The following is a 19335-nucleotide window of genomic DNA, read 5'->3' as shown; positions in this document are numbered from 1 at the left end:
TATTTTAATGTCAGAATTAAATTTTTATGACCTATGTTGCACAAAAATTACTGAGTTATTTGTAAATGTGTTTATAAAAGCTATTGTTATCATTAAATAAATATTGGAAACTAGAGACAATAATTTATTTTCCAAATGTAAACTCTTTTTCCCATCATGAACAATATATGAAACATTTCATTGATGAAATCAATGTTGAAGATGTAGACACGAAATTTGGCATGCATATATTTTACGATTCATCTATCATTTGGAGGTTTTAAGAAAATATACACTACGAAATAAAAGATGAATACTAGATGATGAAATTTGAAAATAATTTGAAGGTAAAAATATGTAGGTAAAAACTAATTCCTTTCTCCAATAGTTAAACTTTAATCTAACAATAAACCATGAGGGGAGAACTGGGTTTTTGCATACATGCACTTATGTGATTTTTGTAGGAATTAGGGGTTGATATTATATGTACATAATGTCCATTCACTTTCTCATCGTTCATTACTTTACCCTGCATCATCAAGAAATGGTTCTGATACTTATAAACACACTCTCGTAATTTTCTACAAATTTTTAGATTTTAAATATTGGAATTTCAATTTTACTCAAAGTTAGACTCCTGAAAGTTCGAAACCAAAATGTTCATATAAATTTATGGTCATTTGAGTTATGTTTAAAACTTCAAGTCAAGTCACGATAAATTTAATCCCCAAATTTATATTTATATGCAAACATCATCTGATGTTACCTTTGAATATAAATAAAATTTTAGTACATTTTGTTCATACAATTTATACATGATGACCATAATCGTGAGAAAATAATGAATTTCACAACAAAAATTTCCCATATCTTGTGTTAAGATTATTATTTTCAGTATTTTTGAAGAAAAGAATGATATCAATGGATTAAAACGAGATATAATACTAGTAACATTAAAGACTCAGGTTATATAAACCTTAAATTAATATTTGCCAAAACGTTTTTCTTAATATATAAATTTTAGAAGCGATGTTGGGAATGGGTTGACTTATTTTATGTTATGAATTTTCTTCTTTATATATAATCATAGTTATACATAACTTTTAAGTAGTTTTTGCAAATATTTTAGAAAGGCATAATGATAAGCTTAGTTTTTATTTGTCCAAAGAGTAAGCTATTTTCCCATTCTGTGTCTTTTATTTTTTTGAAATATTAGTAATTATCATATCCTTATATTAAATTATTATAAAATCATTTTAGATAGTTTGGGACTATGTAGTATTTGATGATTGGCATGATTCTGCAGGAAATTAATGGGTTGGATAAAAAGAAAAATTAATGAAATACATACTCGGGATTAAATGATTGTAATGTTGAATGTAAACCTGACTGAAGTGTTCAAGAAGTTACTTGAAAAACTGGGTATGCAGTTAAATTAAATATTTAATAAATTATTTAGGACCGTTTTCTCTGTTAATTTCAACACTACTTTTATACCCTCTTAGGAATATGCTATACATCCCTAGATGAAAATAGAAGTTTCAGGCATAGACATCACGTTTGGAATTATGATTTTATTATAATTTTATCTTATCATGGATTTTCATAAATATATAATATTAAAATTTTTTAGGTCCAAGTATAAGAGATTTAAAAGCCACGAAACATATGTACCTGGATTCCTTTTTAAAATAAAAAATAGTAGTAGACCTAAAAAACTCATGGGAAAACTAGAGTTCTTCATGGATGAAATTATGTCTTTTATGAATTATAAATAATGATATGCATTTGTTAAATGCTATTCAATTTCAAATATATCTTCCTAGAATGATTATTCATCATTTTACCCCATACTTTAAAGAGCTAGAGAGATTTCACAGCTCATTTCCATGTCTTGAGCTACAAGTAATGGATAATAGGAAGACAAGGATGATGCTTTGGAAAATATAAATAAATGTGAATAATTGATAAGCACAATAACTTGTATTATTAATTCAAGATATTGTCTACAGGAAAGAAGTATTCTCTCGCGCCGATCTTCTATAAATTCAAGATATTGTCTTACTTATGGTTGATTCTTTACCACTTCTTGTTTGGTCTCCTCGGTATTACTGCATATGTATCTTTTTAACTCTAGGAGTTACATTTGAGACCAATGATAAACCTTAATTATATGTACAGATGGCATGACATATAAATTTACGAACCAGATGGTGTCCAATATTTAAATGAAGCTGGAGGATAGGGGCCGCTTCATTTATTTTAAGTTACATATCTGTTATCATTCAATAAGCACTCCAATCATTGGGTGGTGGCAAGATGATAGATAAATTATTTTATAGACCATAGATCAGCAAAAGATAAATTTTAATTCGTAGAAGGGAATTGATAAGCCCCCACGTGTGACATAACTGGGGAAAGAGTTGGGGTAGCATTGGTCGATGCGCTTAGTCATCACCAAAGAGACGCATATTATTGAGCTATATGTGATACTCTTTCACCAGAGTTGGCAGCTGGGCAACCATCCAATGAACAACAAGGAAAAGTCAACGAAAACAATGATAAATGCTGCCTTGTCGGTTCCAAGTTGCCCACCGTAATGGGCAAGTGAGCAGTGAGAGGTAGAAGATTGCGTCTCGTCGACGCTAAAATGTCAACGCCACTCTGTGGTGATCAAGCGAGGGCCACTGGCCCCCCTCACATGCCTTCACACTGAATACAAAGCCGTCCTGTTAATATCTCCAAGATTTCGATTCTAGAGCCGTCAATACATCTCTCTCTCCCCACCAATTTATCTCTCTCTCGCTCTCTATCTATCTGTCTGTATATCTATCTATCAATCTATCTGTCTATCTATCTATCTGTCTGTCTGTCTATATCTCTCTCTATCTGTCTGTATATCTCTCTATCTATCTGTCTGTATATCTATCTATCTGTCTATCTGTCTGTCTGTCTATCTCTCTATCCATCTGTCCATCTGTCTATTTATATATTTTTCATTCTCTCTCTTGTTCTCTATCTATCTATCTCTCTGTCCATCTTTCTATCTATCTGTCTGTCAGTCTATTTATAAATTTCTCATTCTCTTTCGCTCTCTCTTTTGGTCCCTCTCTCCCCCTCTCTCTCTCGAACTTGGTTCTTTTTTCCCGGAGTTCTTGCTCAATTCAGAGCGATGGGTCTCCGTTGTCGCTCATCCCTACTGTTCTTCTTCTTCCTCTTGTCCTGCGGATCTTCTCATCAAGAGGAAGTACTACGGCAAGGGCAATGGATCCGAGACGGGGAGACTCTGCTCTCAGCAGAAAAGAGATTCGAGATGGGCTTCTTCAGCCCGGGGAGTTCAAAGAAGAGGTACTTGGGCATCTGGCTGAAGGACCCATCTCCAGAGATGGTCGTCTGGGTCGCCAACAAATACACCCCAATAGAAGGCAAAGCCGGCGTTCTCCACCTGGACGACTTTGGCCGCCTAATTCTCATCGACAGGCCAGGCGGCCGCGTCGTCTGGTCCTCTCCCGGCTCTTCAAACCCAGGCCTTCTCCCCATCGCCAAGCTTCACGAGACAGGCAACTTAGCCGTGAGGGGACATGACGGGGAGATAATATGGCAGAGTATAGACGAGCCCACCCACGTTCTGCTTCCTGGAACGAAGCTCAGCGCTAACAGAAGGACCAATCAGAGCCGCCTTATAGCGGGGTGGAAGAGCGCCGACGACCCCTCTCCTGGCACCCACATCATGAAGATGGACTTCGCCGTTCTGCCTCGCGTCCTCGGCTTGGACGGAGAGCGAATCAAGATCAGCTCTGGGCACTTCAACGGCATGCGCTTCGTGGGTATTCCTTACATTCAGCCCAACCCTATTCTAAAGTTCTTGATGGAGATTAGAGAAGACGAGGCGGATTACAGCGTAGAGATGAACGATAACTCGACATTATCGTTTTTGACCGTGGGCCATGATGGGTTGGCTCAGAGAGTGATCATCGACTTGGTTAGCGGCACGCGGAAGACTTTCACCTTCATGCCTGCAGACGAGTGCGATTTATTTGCCGCTTGTGGTCCTTTCAGCGTGTGCAACATGAGTAATTTTCCTGTTTGTGGATGCCTTGATGGGTATCAGCCGAAGAGTCTTGAAGAGTGGAATCGGCAGAAGTTTTCTGGGGGATGCGTTAGAAGGACGTTGCCTGATTCCAATGGGGGAGATGGGTTTCTTCTTATGAAGGACGTGAAGCTACCGCACTTGGTGGATTCTGAGGTGGTTATGGACATGACTTTGACGGAGTGCGAGAAGAAGTGTGCTAGGGACTGCTCTTGTGCTGCCTATGCAAGTGCCAACGTCACGGACAAGAGAGGCGGGTGTATTATTTGGAAAGGGGAGATGCTGGATATTAGGGTTCTTGAAGCTGAGGTGCACGATCTTTATGTTAGGGTGCCAAAGTCGTATCTCGGTATGTCTTAGCTTGACCGCTTCATTTTCTTCCTCTTGTTCTTGCTGTCCTGATTCGAGTTAGAGCTAAAAGCTTGGCTTATAGAGGGTGTTAACTTTTCATCTTAATCATTGCCAAATCATCCAAACAACTTGAATGCCCATCAAAGAAGCTGTTTCCTGATTTTTCTTCCATCTCAGGAAAAAAAATCGTTAAATGTTTTTATTTGGAAATGTTTGATCATTGTAATCAGTTGTTATCAGATCAATTGCAAACGTTTCGCTTGCTTTTCTGAATCAATAATTTATTTGATTCTGACAATAAAGACAAGTTTTTTTTTTTTTTTAAAATTAAGACTCAGCTTGGCTTTGTCAAATTGCTTGTTGGGTGTTTCAGAGAATAATAAGAACAAGCAAACAAGGAAGCACCTGGAGGATTCCTCGGTCATCGCGGGATTAGCAGCTTCTGGGGCGATTATCGTATTACTCTGCCTATACTCTCTAGTCACGCAAAGACGAAGAACGGGAGACGACGCCGATCTAGAAGGTTTTTAACGCTAAATTTTGACAAGACGTTTATGTAGAGTAAACTGAAGACTTTCTTGGCTATGGTTCACAGGGAAATTAGCCACTCACGCACAGATTTTCCTAGATTGTGGAGTTAAGTTGACATTTGATTTCCAAACCCTTGTGGCGGCTACATCAAACTTTCATCCCGACAATAAGATTGGGGAAGGTGGACACTGCAAAGTCTATAAGGTATTCATTTCTGACGACATTATGAAGGCTTTACGGGCCTTCTCCTCGTGTTTTTATCTCGAGAGGGAGATAGATAGATAGGCAGACAGATAAATAGATATCCAGACAGTCAGATAGATAGATAGATAGTTAGATAGATAGATAGATCTAGAGATAAACGGAGGCAGAGTCAGAGGCGTAGAGAGAGAGACGGAGACAAAGACAGAGAGAGAGTCAGAGACGCAGAGAGAGAAACGTAGACAAAGACAGAGAGAGAGTTAGCTGCGCAGGGAGAGAGACGGAGACAAAGACAGAGTGAGAGTCAGAGACGCAGAGAGAGAGAGAGAGAGAGAGAGAGAGAGAGAGAGAGAGAGAGAGAGAAGAGAGAAGAGAGAAGAGAGAGGTTTTCTGAGTAGAACTAATACTTTCCATCGGTGCGAGGGGCTGACCAAGAAAGAAAATATATTCGACAGGGAGTCCTGTGCAATGGGAGGGAGATTGCTGTGAAGAAATTCGCACAGGCAGCAGAATTCGAGAATGAGATAAAGGCCATGGCAAAGCTCCGGCACAGAAACCTCGTCCCTCTCCTGGGCTGGTGCGTTGCAGGAGGAGAGAAGATGGCCGTCTATGAGTTAATGAGAAACAAGAGCTTAGATAACTTCATATTTGGTAGTTTATCTCCCTTCTCTTCAAAACTGACTGAATTTATATTGAAGAAAGTCTTGATTAATTTCCCAGATGAAAGCAAGCGCCCCGCCCTTGGATGGAGAGCACGTCTTGACATCGTTCAAGGAATAGCGAGAGGACTAACGTACCTTCACCATGATGTTGGAACAATTATAATACATGGAGATCTTAAGCCGTGGAATATTCTTCTTGATGATGGGATGGTTCCCAAGATTGCTGACTTTGGAACAGCTAGGGTTTTCGCCGCAGATCAAGCTCTGCATCAGACCCACGAAGTCATTGGTACCCAGTAAGTTTCTTCTCTTCCCTTACCAAAAAAATTGAAAATCTGACAATCTTTTCTGTTTTTTGGGGGGGATTTCACTGAATAGCGGATACATGTCGCCTGAATATGCAATCGATGGGGTGATTTCCACAAAGTCCGACGTTTTCAGCTTTGGAGTGGTTACTTTGGAGATAATCACTGGAAATCGAAGCCGAGTAGTGTTTGAAATGGAGTCGGAGGAAAGCCTTCTGTCAAAGGTAAGTACACATGTTTATTTAAAATTTATGTTGGCGTTTTTTGCTTTTTATGGTTTTAGTAATTTGCCAATTTTTCAGGTTTAATCTTCCCAGCCGCCTTCCTTCCTATTTTTCCTTTTTCCCACTTGCGTTAAAAAACTCTCTCTTGGAATATTTCTTGATTATTTTCTAGCTAAAGTAAATTCATGCACTTTTCCAGGCTTGGAGGCTTTGGAAGAATGGCCATCATGCTGATTTGATCTATGGCAATCTAACTAGAGTTTGTCCAATTGATGAAGTTCTTCGGTGCATACAAGTTTCACTTCTGTGCGTGCAAGAAGAAGCAAAGGACAGACCCTCAATGGCAACCGTTGCTACTATGCTGTCCTGTGAAACATTCCCCCTGCCAGAACCCAAAAAGCCAGGCTTTGTGCTCTAAAGGGTTTCTGCTTCAGTCTCTGCTTCCCCTCTACATGCATGTCAGACTCCATTAAAATGGAGCAAAAAAAGACGGTTGGGTGAAGACGCTGAAGTCCAGGCGCTGACTCTATTTAGTTTTTACCGTCTGCACTTTTGCAACTTTACTTCTTCGTCAATATGTATGCGTTTCTTTGTTCATGAACGAGTCCCTCGCGTGTTGATATCCCTGAGTGTACTCACCGTTGATACCTCTTCATGGAATATAAAAACAGTTTCAGAGCTCATTCTATTCCACCTCAAAAATCTTCCGTACATTTATCTTGACGGCTTTGAAGTGCATACTCTCATAGGTAGTTGATGGCATGCTTGTCTTAGCCATTCAGTAGCAAATGTACATTTCACAATTTATTAAGTTTTATTTGTTGGATGAAGGATCTCAGTGAAGCTTCCTTTGTTCTAGGCATACGGATGCACCATGATCTTACTGTCCTTTAGCTGTCACAAAAGGCATATGTAGAGAAAATTCTCAAAAGATTTGGCATGCAAATTACAAAACAGGAAATAACCCTGGTGCTAATGGAGACAAGTTTCGTCGCAGTCAATGACGTAAATAAATGCAGAACATTCCTTATGCATTGTGCATTGAAAGTATTAGTGTAGCCCGCTGGCAATGGTCGCTTGGGTAGAGAGAGAAGAGAGAGGAAGCAGGGCCGTCCTCATCCTGGGAGAGAAGGAAATCAGTATCTCGAATTCTTTTAATCATAAATGTTAACAGTAAATCTGGCGATGATTTAAAGAATTCTTTAAATCATAAATGTTAACAATAAATCATCGCCAGATTTTGAAAACTTCAAAAATAAACAAAAAGGATAAACCAGTATTAAATCATTGCATAAAATACAATTTGAATAACTCGTTGGTGAAAAATGTCATCACTTCTTGACTCGTGTAGCCATATGCTATCCCTGTAGAACCCTTTCACCTCAGTTTTACTTTGCGATGTTGTCTTTTCTGCCAGCTGCCACCTTACATCATAAAAAAAAGATGAACAGAGATGAAATCAAACTCAAACCTGTCAAATAACCACAATTGATGATGCTGAAAATACCGATTGTGTCATTCATTTGATCCAAGGGAAGAACTTACTGATATATTGAGAGCAAGACCGCCTGATGGTAAGCAAGGGTGACGCTGAAAAGGGGGAAATAGCCCCCCTCTTCACGCTTTCTTCTTCTTCCACTTCTTCTCAGTATCATCTGCAGATCTGAGGATACATACTTGATTTAATTCAGATATGGTGGTTTCGCTTGGAAGAAATTAGGGCAATAGAGAAGGAAAAAAATTAGGACCCCACAATCAAAATCTGAACTTTACGATAAAAAAGTTAATTTTCTGTCAAAATGTTGGGATCTCGATCGGATGTGGACTCTTCAATCAGAATTTGGGGCTGTCTATCAGATTGAACTTGAACTTCGCAGTCAAAATGTATGGATATGAACTTTTCATTCACAATTTAGGGATTTCCAGAAAAATTGAAATTTTCTCGATCAAAGTTCTCCATCAATCAGAATCATTTCGATCAAAATTTACTACTCTCGGTCATTTCTAGATAAAAAATTAGAACTCTCGATCGAATATGAAATTTTCGACTCCCCGCAGAATACGAATTTCTAACCATTTTGGTTTATGAGCCAAACATTTGAATTTTGGTTTATGAGCCAAACATTTGAATTTTGGTTTATGAGCCAAACATTTCAGTTTATGAAACAAATAAAACAACTAAAAATTGGAGTATGAAACAAATAAAATAACTAAAAATTAGAGCTTTCGATCGAATATGAAAATTTTGACTCCCCCCCAGAATACGAATTTCTAGACCGAAATGATTGGCTCTCGATCGAGAGACTGAGATCTAATTTTTAGAGCAAATAACTTCTGATCGATGAAAAGATTTTGAGTTTGATGAAAAGATTCTGATTGATGGAGAACTCTGATGTCCATCGATCAGAAATTTTCTCGATGTCTTCATCTTTCTTTATCACTGAGATCTAAATTTTAGAGCAAAATTCAGAAGAAACTTAAAGGGCTTCTCGATCAAAATTTAGGGCTTCTCAATCGAAATTTGGGATCTCAGATTGAGATTAGAAGAAATTACCTTTTGCTCGAAGCAATCGCTAGAGGAAAATCGGCTACGCTTTATCTCATATCGATGGAGGACGATCGAAGCAGTCACCAAGCCTTCCCACCCCCACTCTCTTTTTCTCATATCGACCAAAAGCTGCATCAACTGTGTAAAAGATATCAGAATAACAACTTGACAGTTAGGGATTCAATAACCCACGAAATTAACACACTTTACGCAGTTAAACTATCAGAATGAAGAAAAAGTTCAACAGTTGATTGATATCCACTGGTGTCAGTCTTCGACTGATCTAATCAAAAATGACTTTTGAAAATTCCAAACTGCTCACCGTATAAATAGATTCAGATAATGCAAATCGTAGAGTCTATTTGTGAACTCAGAAGATCACCACTCGCAACACATCAATTCCACCTGCCAAGAGAGACAAAATCATAATCATGACCAGACATAGATTCTCGATTAGGAGGCAGTTCATCTCAAAAAAGCAGGCAAAAAATGCACACTCATAAAATATAACCCAAAATGTGGAAGAAGCAAGCAGAAACCCCAGCCAAATTGAGAAAATAAGCACTACCCGTTAAAAGAGAAAGAACCCTAAGAGCAGCAGAGCAACTAAACTGCGCCGATTACAAAAATCGCAGAGAAATCCTCGTAAACAACAGCCAACGATAGTTAAATGAAGGATTATAGACCTACACATCGAAGAGAAGGTCGCCTCCACCGAGCAGCACCCGCGCTGCGGCGACTGCGGCTTCCTCGCACGCCGGGCCGTCGGTGGAGCAGGCCGACTGCTTGTTCCGTCTTCCCTGGGGCTCTTCGGCGCACGTGCATCCCCATATCGGACCGCGGGAGATGGCCCACGTCGCCATCGGCTTGGCCAGAAACCTTCTCTCCCCGGTGGCGGCGAGACCCAGTTTTCGCCATAAGGCTCCGATCGGGCCCGAGTGGTAGTGCCTCTACTCCACGACAGGTCTCCGGCAATCGCGCTGAGAGGAGAGGAAAAAGCCCACCTTGCAGTCTCCAAATAGCTCCTGTGGAGAACGCCGGGTTGCGACTCCTCCGCCTTTCCCTTGAGCTCGGACGCGGGCACCATCTCAACTCCCCCAAACGTTCTCCACAGGAAAAAACTGTCGAAGATGAAAATGTTCTCAACCGTTTCTCAATATCTCTCTCTCTCCTCTCTCTCACTCTCACTGTTCTCTCTCAGCCAATCAGAGGCCAGAAGCACACATGTATTCCTATTATAGTAGTATAGATGATGTATGCACAATTGCACACATCCAGATAATACATGCATAGTTGAGAAATTCGTGAATGGATCACTACATAGCAACATAAAGAACCATGAAATATTTACAATGAATAAAGGACTACATGCTCATGTGCAAGATGTCAGATAATTTCCAGATCATTGAGTATTCTGATTATGAATTTTCTGAATACCAAGATACAAGGAGATCCACCTCATGCTATACTTTTTTGCTTGGTGGAGGATGAGGAATTCAAAATAGTCATGCATAGTAACTTCCACATGGAAGCAGATTTCATAAGAATGTATGCGGCATCCAATCAAGCATTGTGGCTTAAGAAGTTTATTCCTGGACTTCAGATTCTGAGTGGGATTGAAAACCCCGTCAGTAAATATTGTGACAATAAGTCAGCTGTGTCATTCTCCAATATATTACGACCATGTCTAAGCATAAAGATATCAAGTAACTAGTAATCAAGGAGAAAATTCAAAGTGGGAAGATGTTGACAAAGCGCGAAGTGTTTTTACAATATTCTGGTCATCTGAGTGTTCTTCCTTATGAAGAACTATGAATCATAGTGGGAGTTTTCATTTTGTGCTTTTGACCGTATTCATGTAAATAGTTATACGGAAATGATTGATTGTATTCACATCCATGCCTGATCTATGTCCTTCGTCAAAGGAAGATATGTGGTTTTTTTGGCTTATCTGGATAAAATTTTAATGAAAGCTGATATGATCATGTGTTCAATTGATAATGGATGTGATTGTGGAAAATATATTATGCTATAATAACATCTAATTTTGAGTTCACCAGGTTGTGATGTACGGTTGTGGAGATAATCATATTGTTTTTCCTAGCTAGCACATAATAATATCTTATATGCGGGCTAACACATGTCATCTTACATCCATGGTTATTGAAAAGCTTAAATGTTACATTAAATGTGATTTTATACGTATTGGGATTAAGACATAATACATAATACTAAAATGGTGTAGAAAATATTTTAGAAATTGGGTTAGTTACAAAAACCTTTATGGGTAGTTTTGTAATATGGCATTCCCCATATGGGACCTGTATATGGAGGCTATGGTCCCTAGATTAGGCAGAACGTGAGACACTCAAGCCACCATCTACATTAGAGGAGCAACTAACAACTTCTAAATTGCAAAGATCCTCTCCTAACCGTCTTTAAGCTGGGTTACAGATGAATCTGTTTCAATAGAATTTCTATCATTGAATAGTAATGTGTCATGTATTGCTAGGCTTGCAATCGAACTATAATTTGGAAATTTAAACATAAACAATATATGCAGTTTTTCATTTTTAAATGGCTCTTGATGAATGGGAGTAATGCCATGGGAGAATCTTCACTAACCTTCAGGTATACTGTTTAAATGAGTGTAGAACGAAACACCACTTTCCTCATTGAAGCTATTCTCATAGGTCACACAAAAAGCATATATCATAAAACATACATTTTGTCGCGTGAAAATGGTGATCACTTAAGTAAGAAACTCTAATTTCATAAGATTCTCCATACTACAACTATGCATTAATATTTTATAATCAACTTGTTACAACATCCTTTGTACTTAGTGTGGAAAATGAGATACATTTTGATGATTATGATGTTCTTTTGATACCATTTAATGGTAGCATTTTTTAACAGGAGTTTAGTAAAAAAGTAACAGTAAACCAAAAATACCTTCTTTTATGAATGATATTCACTGGTTTCAGTATCGTAACACTTACATGTTTTTATTTGTCCTCTTGTATTTAATTTTTAATAGGTCCTTGAGTTATTCATTTACATTCATTTATTTTAATTATTATTGGACTTCATACAAAAGTGAGGGGGGGGGGGAACCAAAGGCAATAGCAGAAATTATGATAAATAAACATATGTTGTCCAAATGATTGATTAACCCATGATTTTGGGCTAAAATTGGAAAGTGAATGCTCCACCATGTTAAATATTTTTCACATGGCTCACTACAAATATTCTTCTGGCTTCAAATCAATGATTTAAATACCAATGAGATACATTTACCTAAGTACATTCATATCAGTTCATTATTCATAGTGATCGGTACTATGTTTCTGGGATGACTATTGCCTCTGTCACATTCCACTCTGGAGAAAATGGAAGATCACTCCCCATAGAACTAACCGACTCTGGAGAGGTGGCATAAGGCATGTGTTGGATATAAGCCAATGCGAAGCACTGGAAAGCCTTGTCTGTTCTGCATTTGAACTTTCATAGGAAACATATTTGAAGGATGAAAGTGACCGAAGTCTCAATCCACCAAGGGGGACATTATGTAGGTTAGTTTTTGAAGTTAAAAGGGTTCCACATATTAGCAAGGGTTTCAAAAAATAGATTCTTGATTTTATTGGAAATGTGAATCTCTTTTGTCTGATATCGTAAATTTTGAATACTCTGACTCTTGATTAAGCAGTAGTGGTCAAGCTTTTACTTCCTTTTTAAAAAATTTGATGTCCATTTCTTCAAAACAATCGATAAATTTTATAAGATAAGTTTTTTGATAAATCTATGTTTTATTGGAAATGAACTAGGAATTTTATCTGGACTAGTATGTTGTGACTCCTTTACCCTATTTATTTATGCATTTAATGTTCATAAAAAAATTATGTAATTTCCTATTTATTTATCATGTTAAATATGATTAGAGTTGATTTCAATTTCACTAAAATATCTTCTCCCTATTTGACCTCAAACAGTGAAAGAGCCTCATAGATTTTTTGACCTAAAATGTCTAGATTACGTCTAAACTGACAGGAAGAAAACTATTGAAGAAAAGATATTTATGCTTTATAGTTGTAAAATCATATGGAAAGTTACTTTGAGGATTATAATAAATCCATGAGGATTTAATTTATTTGTTGATGTAGTATCCATTGAAAATTTTTTGATTTCACCCAACTATATTTGAGCACTTTCTAGGGAAAACATCATGCATCATAAATCCAAAAGGTGACCTCTCATGAGATGAATATGTAGAGAAATAGGTAAGGCCAAATATCAAAATATAATTATGGAAGCAAAATGTTTTAACTAAACTCAATATGTATCACGACAAAAACTATTCATTAAATATTTTTTCAGTCATGTTACAATGATTTTAAGGCAGTGCCAACTCAATGAGATGGACAAATCGCCATATATTATTTATTAAGGTAGTGGTATGATTTAAAATAAAAGAATAAATTGTATGAGGGAGAGAATAAACATGGGGTAAAAGCCAGTAACGGAAGAAAAGTAAATACCAGTTTTTTTATTAGGTTTCAGAAGTAAATCATGCCGCAGAAATGAAGAAACCTAGGACTGACCTGATGGGAGAAGTTAATTAAACGGATCAGGCTGGGGTCTTCTCCCTGAAGACCAAACAACTTTAGCCACCCACTTCTTTTGTGTTGCATCCTACACGTTGTAGGGAAGAACATTTTTATTAGTGACTTAATAGATGAATAGATATGAGAAGGATCAGGGGAAATTTGGCAAACAAATTAAGTGTAAAATATTTCACTCAACCACAAATCAAATATCATGCAAAAAATCATTAGAATTAAAATTATAAGAGGAATATTTTTGAGTAAGATAACCTATAGACATACAACATCTTTTTGAGGAAATACTAAGAAGAGATCAAATATCACAAACATTAAAATTTTATGAAGTCCAAAAGGAAGAAATAAAGTAGGATTGGGCATATAATATATAATGCAATATCTTGTCATCTGTGAATACATATTTGCCTGCATGCTTATGCAACCTCACGTCCACCTCTTTCTCTAAATTGATATTGTTTTTCAATGCAATTTACTATGTGTAGAGTTTCCAAATGATTGGGGGAGATAATGGAGCAAAAAAACATAAAAAAGGATTTAAATGTTATTCGGATGCCGGATAGCAATGAATGGAAAAACAACCAAATCAGAAATTTGGAAATCAAACATCTAAAATAATGTTTTTTTACTCAAATCTCGGTTCCAGATTTATGTTTATTAAATGATTAATCACTGGCTTAGTTTGTTTCTCTCAAGAAGATGCCAAACTATTCCAGAATTGAGAAGTTATATGATTCTCTAGGATTTCCAAGATCCATAGTTCCAGAAGTAAATGTGATGAATTTTTTTTTCATTTTGTGTAACCTTGCATTCACCTACATTTTCTATGTATCAGCTTTATAACTACAACAATAATATTCTATGGGAGGACATGTAGTTTTCCTTAAGTCTGAATTATTTAGAGTTAAAGTATGAAGGCTTACCATATACATGAAGCACATATTGACATATTTTTAGCATCTAAGCACAATCTGGGCTGATAATTATTGGCTATGTGATGGAAATATATGTGGCCGGCAGGCCAATCACACATTCCATATCTCATTCCATCTTCATTAATAGTACATATTCATTATAATGCACGTGTAATGCTTATAATGAAGTCCATGAATACATGATTGGACTTAGTGAATTATGATGGATCGTAACACGGAGATCACTAGTCTTTAAACATGTGGTCTAAATATTCCTATTAAAACGATACGCCAGAAGAACATTGAAGTATCCGGATAGAATAACACTATCTAGCCTCACTCATATGATAAGTATGGTCGTTCCCGTAGCCATTAGTGTGGAGACACTAAGGATAGATAGTGGGTGGAAAGAGTTCTTCATTAATTGATCCGTACAAATCCTTGAATGGTATTATATGGAACTGTTAATCAGGTTGATTCACTTCATGGTCATGTAAGTGGTCCTTAGACCTAAGACACCAAAGATGTCTTGTGAACGGACAGTTGTCATTTGATTATGACCGGCGTATCTTTAATCATGGGATTCTAAATAGTCTTAGGTAGGGTGCATATGAAGTTTGCAAAGATGATTGAGTGGCCAAGGAAGACAATGCAATGAAGTCCTTGGCCAAGGTAGTGAAATATCAGGAGAAGGTTGTGAAATAGTCTTATTTCTGAACGCATCAGTACTAACTCTGATGATCGATTAGGCTTTGATAGTTTCTCATACCCTAAGACATCCTAGGAGCATATTCTTAGGATGAGGGACTATACGTACACAGTAACTGATGATGAACAGGTTTGAGGGATGAGGGATTATTCTTAGGATGAGGGACTATACATTCACGAAATTCATCCATGCAAGAATTGTTCGGAGGCCTTTACCTTCTTCTCTCTTCTCTCCATGACTCTTCCATTCCCTATGTGATCAGGACGATGGAAAGATGACGACACAGATTGAACGGGGCTCATCAATGAGAAGGATGAGATTCGACGTGCCAAGGATCACATGAATACATCTAGCGATTGCACACGTGAGCAGCTCGACTCGTCTTGCTCTAGGATCTAAGAAATCACGGATGCAATCCATGCACAAGTTCCTCATTTTAATGATTTTAATGAAGCCGATCCATGCACATGAATCCTTGTCTTCATCCAGATCAAGGCCTGTAGAACCCGACACTATGTAGCCCCTTGATCTTAGAATTGGTTGAGTCAGTCCTAGTTGTGTCAAGTTGGCAAATATTTCTTAGAATCGGGATTCATTTAATTTAAGGTGATTTGATTGAACTCAGTACTTATAGGAACCTAGGTTGACTTATTCCATGTTGAGTCAAGTTGTCTAAGTCTTTCATAGAATGTCAATTTATTTAGTATGCGTTGAGTTAATCCAGCATATTTATAGATGAAAGCCGATGGCCTATCAAACTGATAGCTCATGTACTTCATTTGTGCATCAAATTATGGATTTATTATCTATTTAATGATATTTAATGGTTATTCTTGCATGTGTAATCAATTTCATCCTAAGTCTATACTATTATCAAGTCACTGGAATTATACTCTATTTTACTAACCCTGCTTGTGATTAATTAAGAAGCATGGTTAAATTAAGTAGTATAAATGTTTATCCAATTATGTTAATTTTTAGTTAATAGAACCTATATTTTTCTTACTAGGGAAGGAGGTACAGGAAAGTAATGTGGCTTATGTGTTTATCTAGGTTAAGGAAGCTCCTATTGTATGTCTTTCCTACATACCTTTGGACCCATATCATCTCTCACCAACTACCTAAATTATAGTCAAGGCAGCTAAATTCCTGTTCTAAGTACTCGATTTCTCACACATGCTTGCTATCGTACCATATCACTATATATGTTTCTTAGTGGTCGTTTCACCATATCGCAGTTTTTCAATCTCAACTGCCCCCATGAGTCTGAGGTCAAGTACATCCATTCATGTAAATAGTTTTGGCGTTGACTCTGAAAATCTTCGCAGTTGATCTGCACCCATGGGTCTGAGATCAATTAAATCTTTGCCATTCTCCCTTGTTGTTCTATTTCTTTCCCTCTTCATCCTTCTGCCATCATGTTTCTCTCACATAACATTTCTTTTTGTCGCATCATGCATCCACTTTCTAGTGCCCCCCCTCTCTATGCAATATCTGTCCAATCTCACAACTCTCTCCATACCACATCTATAAAAAATTAAACTATTCATTTTTACACTTTTTCATTCTGCATCTATGTTCTTTCATTTATTTAGCTAAATTCATTTAATTTTTTTGTGAAAGGTAGTCCTATGGGTGTCAAATTTTATTTTTAATTCAGTTTTAATTATGCTCAGTTTTTTATTCAAAATGTTATATTTTATTATTTCGTTACATATACCCTAAAGATTTGATTTATTTTGATCAGTATTTCATTATTTAATTTCTATGTTTACAAGTTTACATGCGGGTATTTTCCTTAATTTAACTATGAATTTTCATAGTAGGTTTTATTATCCTTATTTTATAGGTCATGGATATGTTCATTAGTTCACTTCTTAGTTTTTACTTGTGGGTTACATTCCTCCAACCCAACCATCAGTCTCATAATTTAATTATTTATTTAATGTATGCTTATATTCTTCATTTTAATTCTGGCTTTGCTTAATAGCTTGTGGATATGTTCCTTAGTTTTACATAGATTCCAAATAAGTGATGTTAGATCTCACTTACAATCTTTCAGGTTTTATATTCCTGATTTAATTTATGCATTTATTTATGGGTGTGTGGATATTTTATTTAATATACCTCTTACTTTTCATTTATTTTTTCCAAGTTCTCATTTCATTTATCTGTTTAGTAATTAGTCAAAAGAGCTGATACATTGTTCAATCTTACTTTTCATTCTGATTTGTGATTCCCCATTCTATTTGTGTTGTCAACCTGATTATTAATTTAATTTTTAATTCAGCTTGTGTTTTCTACTGGTCGTCTCATTGTGAGTTTACTCTTTTGCTTGTATATCAGTGTAATAATTTGGCTTTTATTTTTATATTTTGTTTTATTTTTTCACTTATTTATTTTTTAGTTAAAAGTTTATATATATGTTACTATATTTACTCTGGCGTTTGATTTATGTTTTCTATTCCACTTTTATGTTAATATCATGTGGATCTGTTCCATCATTTAAAATTTAATTTTCTGATATTTTTATATTCCTCATTTTATTTATATGTTCAGTTAATAGCCTACATAGATGTTTATTTATTTATATTATAATTTTCATTAATGTGTTATATGTTTCAATATTTCTATGTTTTCTGAGTATCATGTGTAAATGTTCATGAATTAAAATCTTAATTTTTCATATATGTTCTTCATTCCTCATTTTATTTTATGTGATTTATTTTTTGCCTAATGAGATGCTCCATAATTTATCTAAATTTAATTTAATATTGACATAAAATGTGGAACAAAAACATAGTTTAAATTTTTTTCATGTATTTTTCTATGAGTCATTTTTCTTTCCATCCTAAATCATTAGTTCACAATAATGTCCCATAATATGATTATTATTTTTAACTTATTTTTTGTATTCTTTATCTTACGTTATGTTTATTCATTAACCTCGGATATTAACCCCATGTTTATGGAGGTCAGTTGAAGTGTTTGCCTCTTCATTTGATTAGGGTCAATGGTTGAAATAAGGTAGTTGATGATAATGAGGTGTAGCGGACACCACCAAATAAGATTCCTAATAATGGTGGCAGAGAAACAAAAATGGCTTAATTTTTCACTTAAATAGGAGACCTTTTATGTGTGAGGTTTTCACATCAGCAAATGCTTGAGATAAGTCGTATTATCATAGAAGAAATAGCAGTGTCCGTCAAATTCATGGAGACATCTAAAAATGTTATTCATTGGTGCATAATAAAATTTCAGACATTCTTATTTATTCCATCACAGAAATATCTTAAACTATGAAAGTTACTAGAGCTTTAAATTGATGGCTGTATCATGAAATATAGAATTTCTTCGTCATCGGAGAGCCTGAGCATTCAATATTGCAACCGAATGAGCATTGAAAACAAATAGTGACATACTTGCCCCAAAACATGAGAGCTTCCTTGTAAAAATAAGATATGGAACACAGTATTTAAAATCAAATTTCACCGAATATCACTTATGGTTGATGATTTGATAACTGGGAAACAAAACCATCTGTTAGAGATAAATCTCCATTGGATCAATGATCAGTGGAGTATCTTGAATGCCTAGAACTTTGATGAATGTCTGGTTGCCATGCCAAGAGACAGTGGGTAACACATTGGTAAATCTCGTAGACGACATCCAAAAAACTGAAAAGGTAAAATATGTTCTCAAAATCTAGCATATATTTATGTAATATATTGTTGTTAATTTTCTTACCTTAAATATTGAAATTCACATATCATTCAAGTTTTTCATATAATTATTTAGGTAGTATATAAGATATCAAGGGATGAAGTGATTCTCTATATCGAATTTTTGACTCACCCAAAACTTATTTAATTATGTCTCTTTTGATAGGAATAAAATAGAACAAGAAATGGTTTCTATTATATTTATGCCACAATTGAAATAATTAACTTTTAATGCAAATGTATAAACACCTTTATTTTTATATTGATATTACAAGGAGCACTGAATGAAATTCTGATTGTGTAAAGTAGGACAAGTCAAATTTTCAAGAATTTGAACTGATTTTATCGCTCCCAAATCAGTATTTTAATGTTAGAAATAATTCATTGTACAACACAAATTCAGAAATTTTAACATAAATAATTGAGACATCATAGAGTCAACATTTTTTTTATCTTTGATTGAAAAGCCATATGGTAGAT

General features: G+C 36.0%; 2 protein-coding genes across 5 annotated transcripts; one reads left to right on the top strand and one right to left on the bottom strand.

The window, feature by feature from the left end:
• The first annotated feature begins 3070 nt into the window (after window positions 1–3070).
• Window positions 3071–7026, top strand: LOC144707540 (receptor-like serine/threonine-protein kinase SD1-8). Its single transcript, XM_078580708.1, has 7 exons — window positions 3071–4418; window positions 4794–4943; window positions 5016–5155; window positions 5608–5803; window positions 5873–6110; window positions 6193–6343; window positions 6543–7026. Exons 1-7 carry the CDS (start codon window positions 3152–3154, stop codon window positions 6759–6761), a joined length of 2361 nt encoding a protein of 786 aa, XP_078436834.1. The 5' UTR covers window positions 3071–3151; the 3' UTR covers window positions 6762–7026.
• A 212-nt stretch (window positions 7027–7238) lies between these two features.
• Window positions 7239–10036, bottom strand: LOC144707615 (uncharacterized). Of its 4 annotated transcripts, none has more exons than XM_078580822.1 (6): window positions 9582–10035; window positions 9214–9296; window positions 8898–9029; window positions 7889–8006; window positions 7644–7767; window positions 7239–7463 (listed from the first exon to the last, which is right to left on the bottom strand). In XM_078580822.1, the coding sequence occupies exons 1-2, from the start codon at window positions 9976–9978 to the stop codon at window positions 9262–9264; spliced, it is 432 nt and encodes a 143-aa protein (XP_078436948.1). In that variant the 5' UTR covers window positions 9979–10035; the 3' UTR covers window positions 7239–7463; window positions 7644–7767; window positions 7889–8006; window positions 8898–9029; window positions 9214–9261. The 4 variants fall into 4 exon arrangements, with proteins under 4 accessions (XP_078436948.1, XP_078436949.1, XP_078436950.1 ...); XM_078580823.1 differs by having other exon boundaries at window positions 7679–7767; XM_078580824.1 differs by having other exon boundaries at window positions 7239–7767; window positions 9578–10036.
• Window positions 10037–19335: the final 9299 nt, after the last annotated feature.

This window comes from Wolffia australiana, chromosome 9 (assembly GCF_029677425.1).
Source record: "Wolffia australiana isolate 7733 chromosome 9, ASM2967742v1".
NCBI lineage: Eukaryota > Viridiplantae > Streptophyta > Magnoliopsida > Alismatales > Araceae > Wolffia > Wolffia australiana.
Note: the sequence above shows the minus strand (reverse complement) of the source record. Positions and strands in the feature narration are given on the sequence as shown.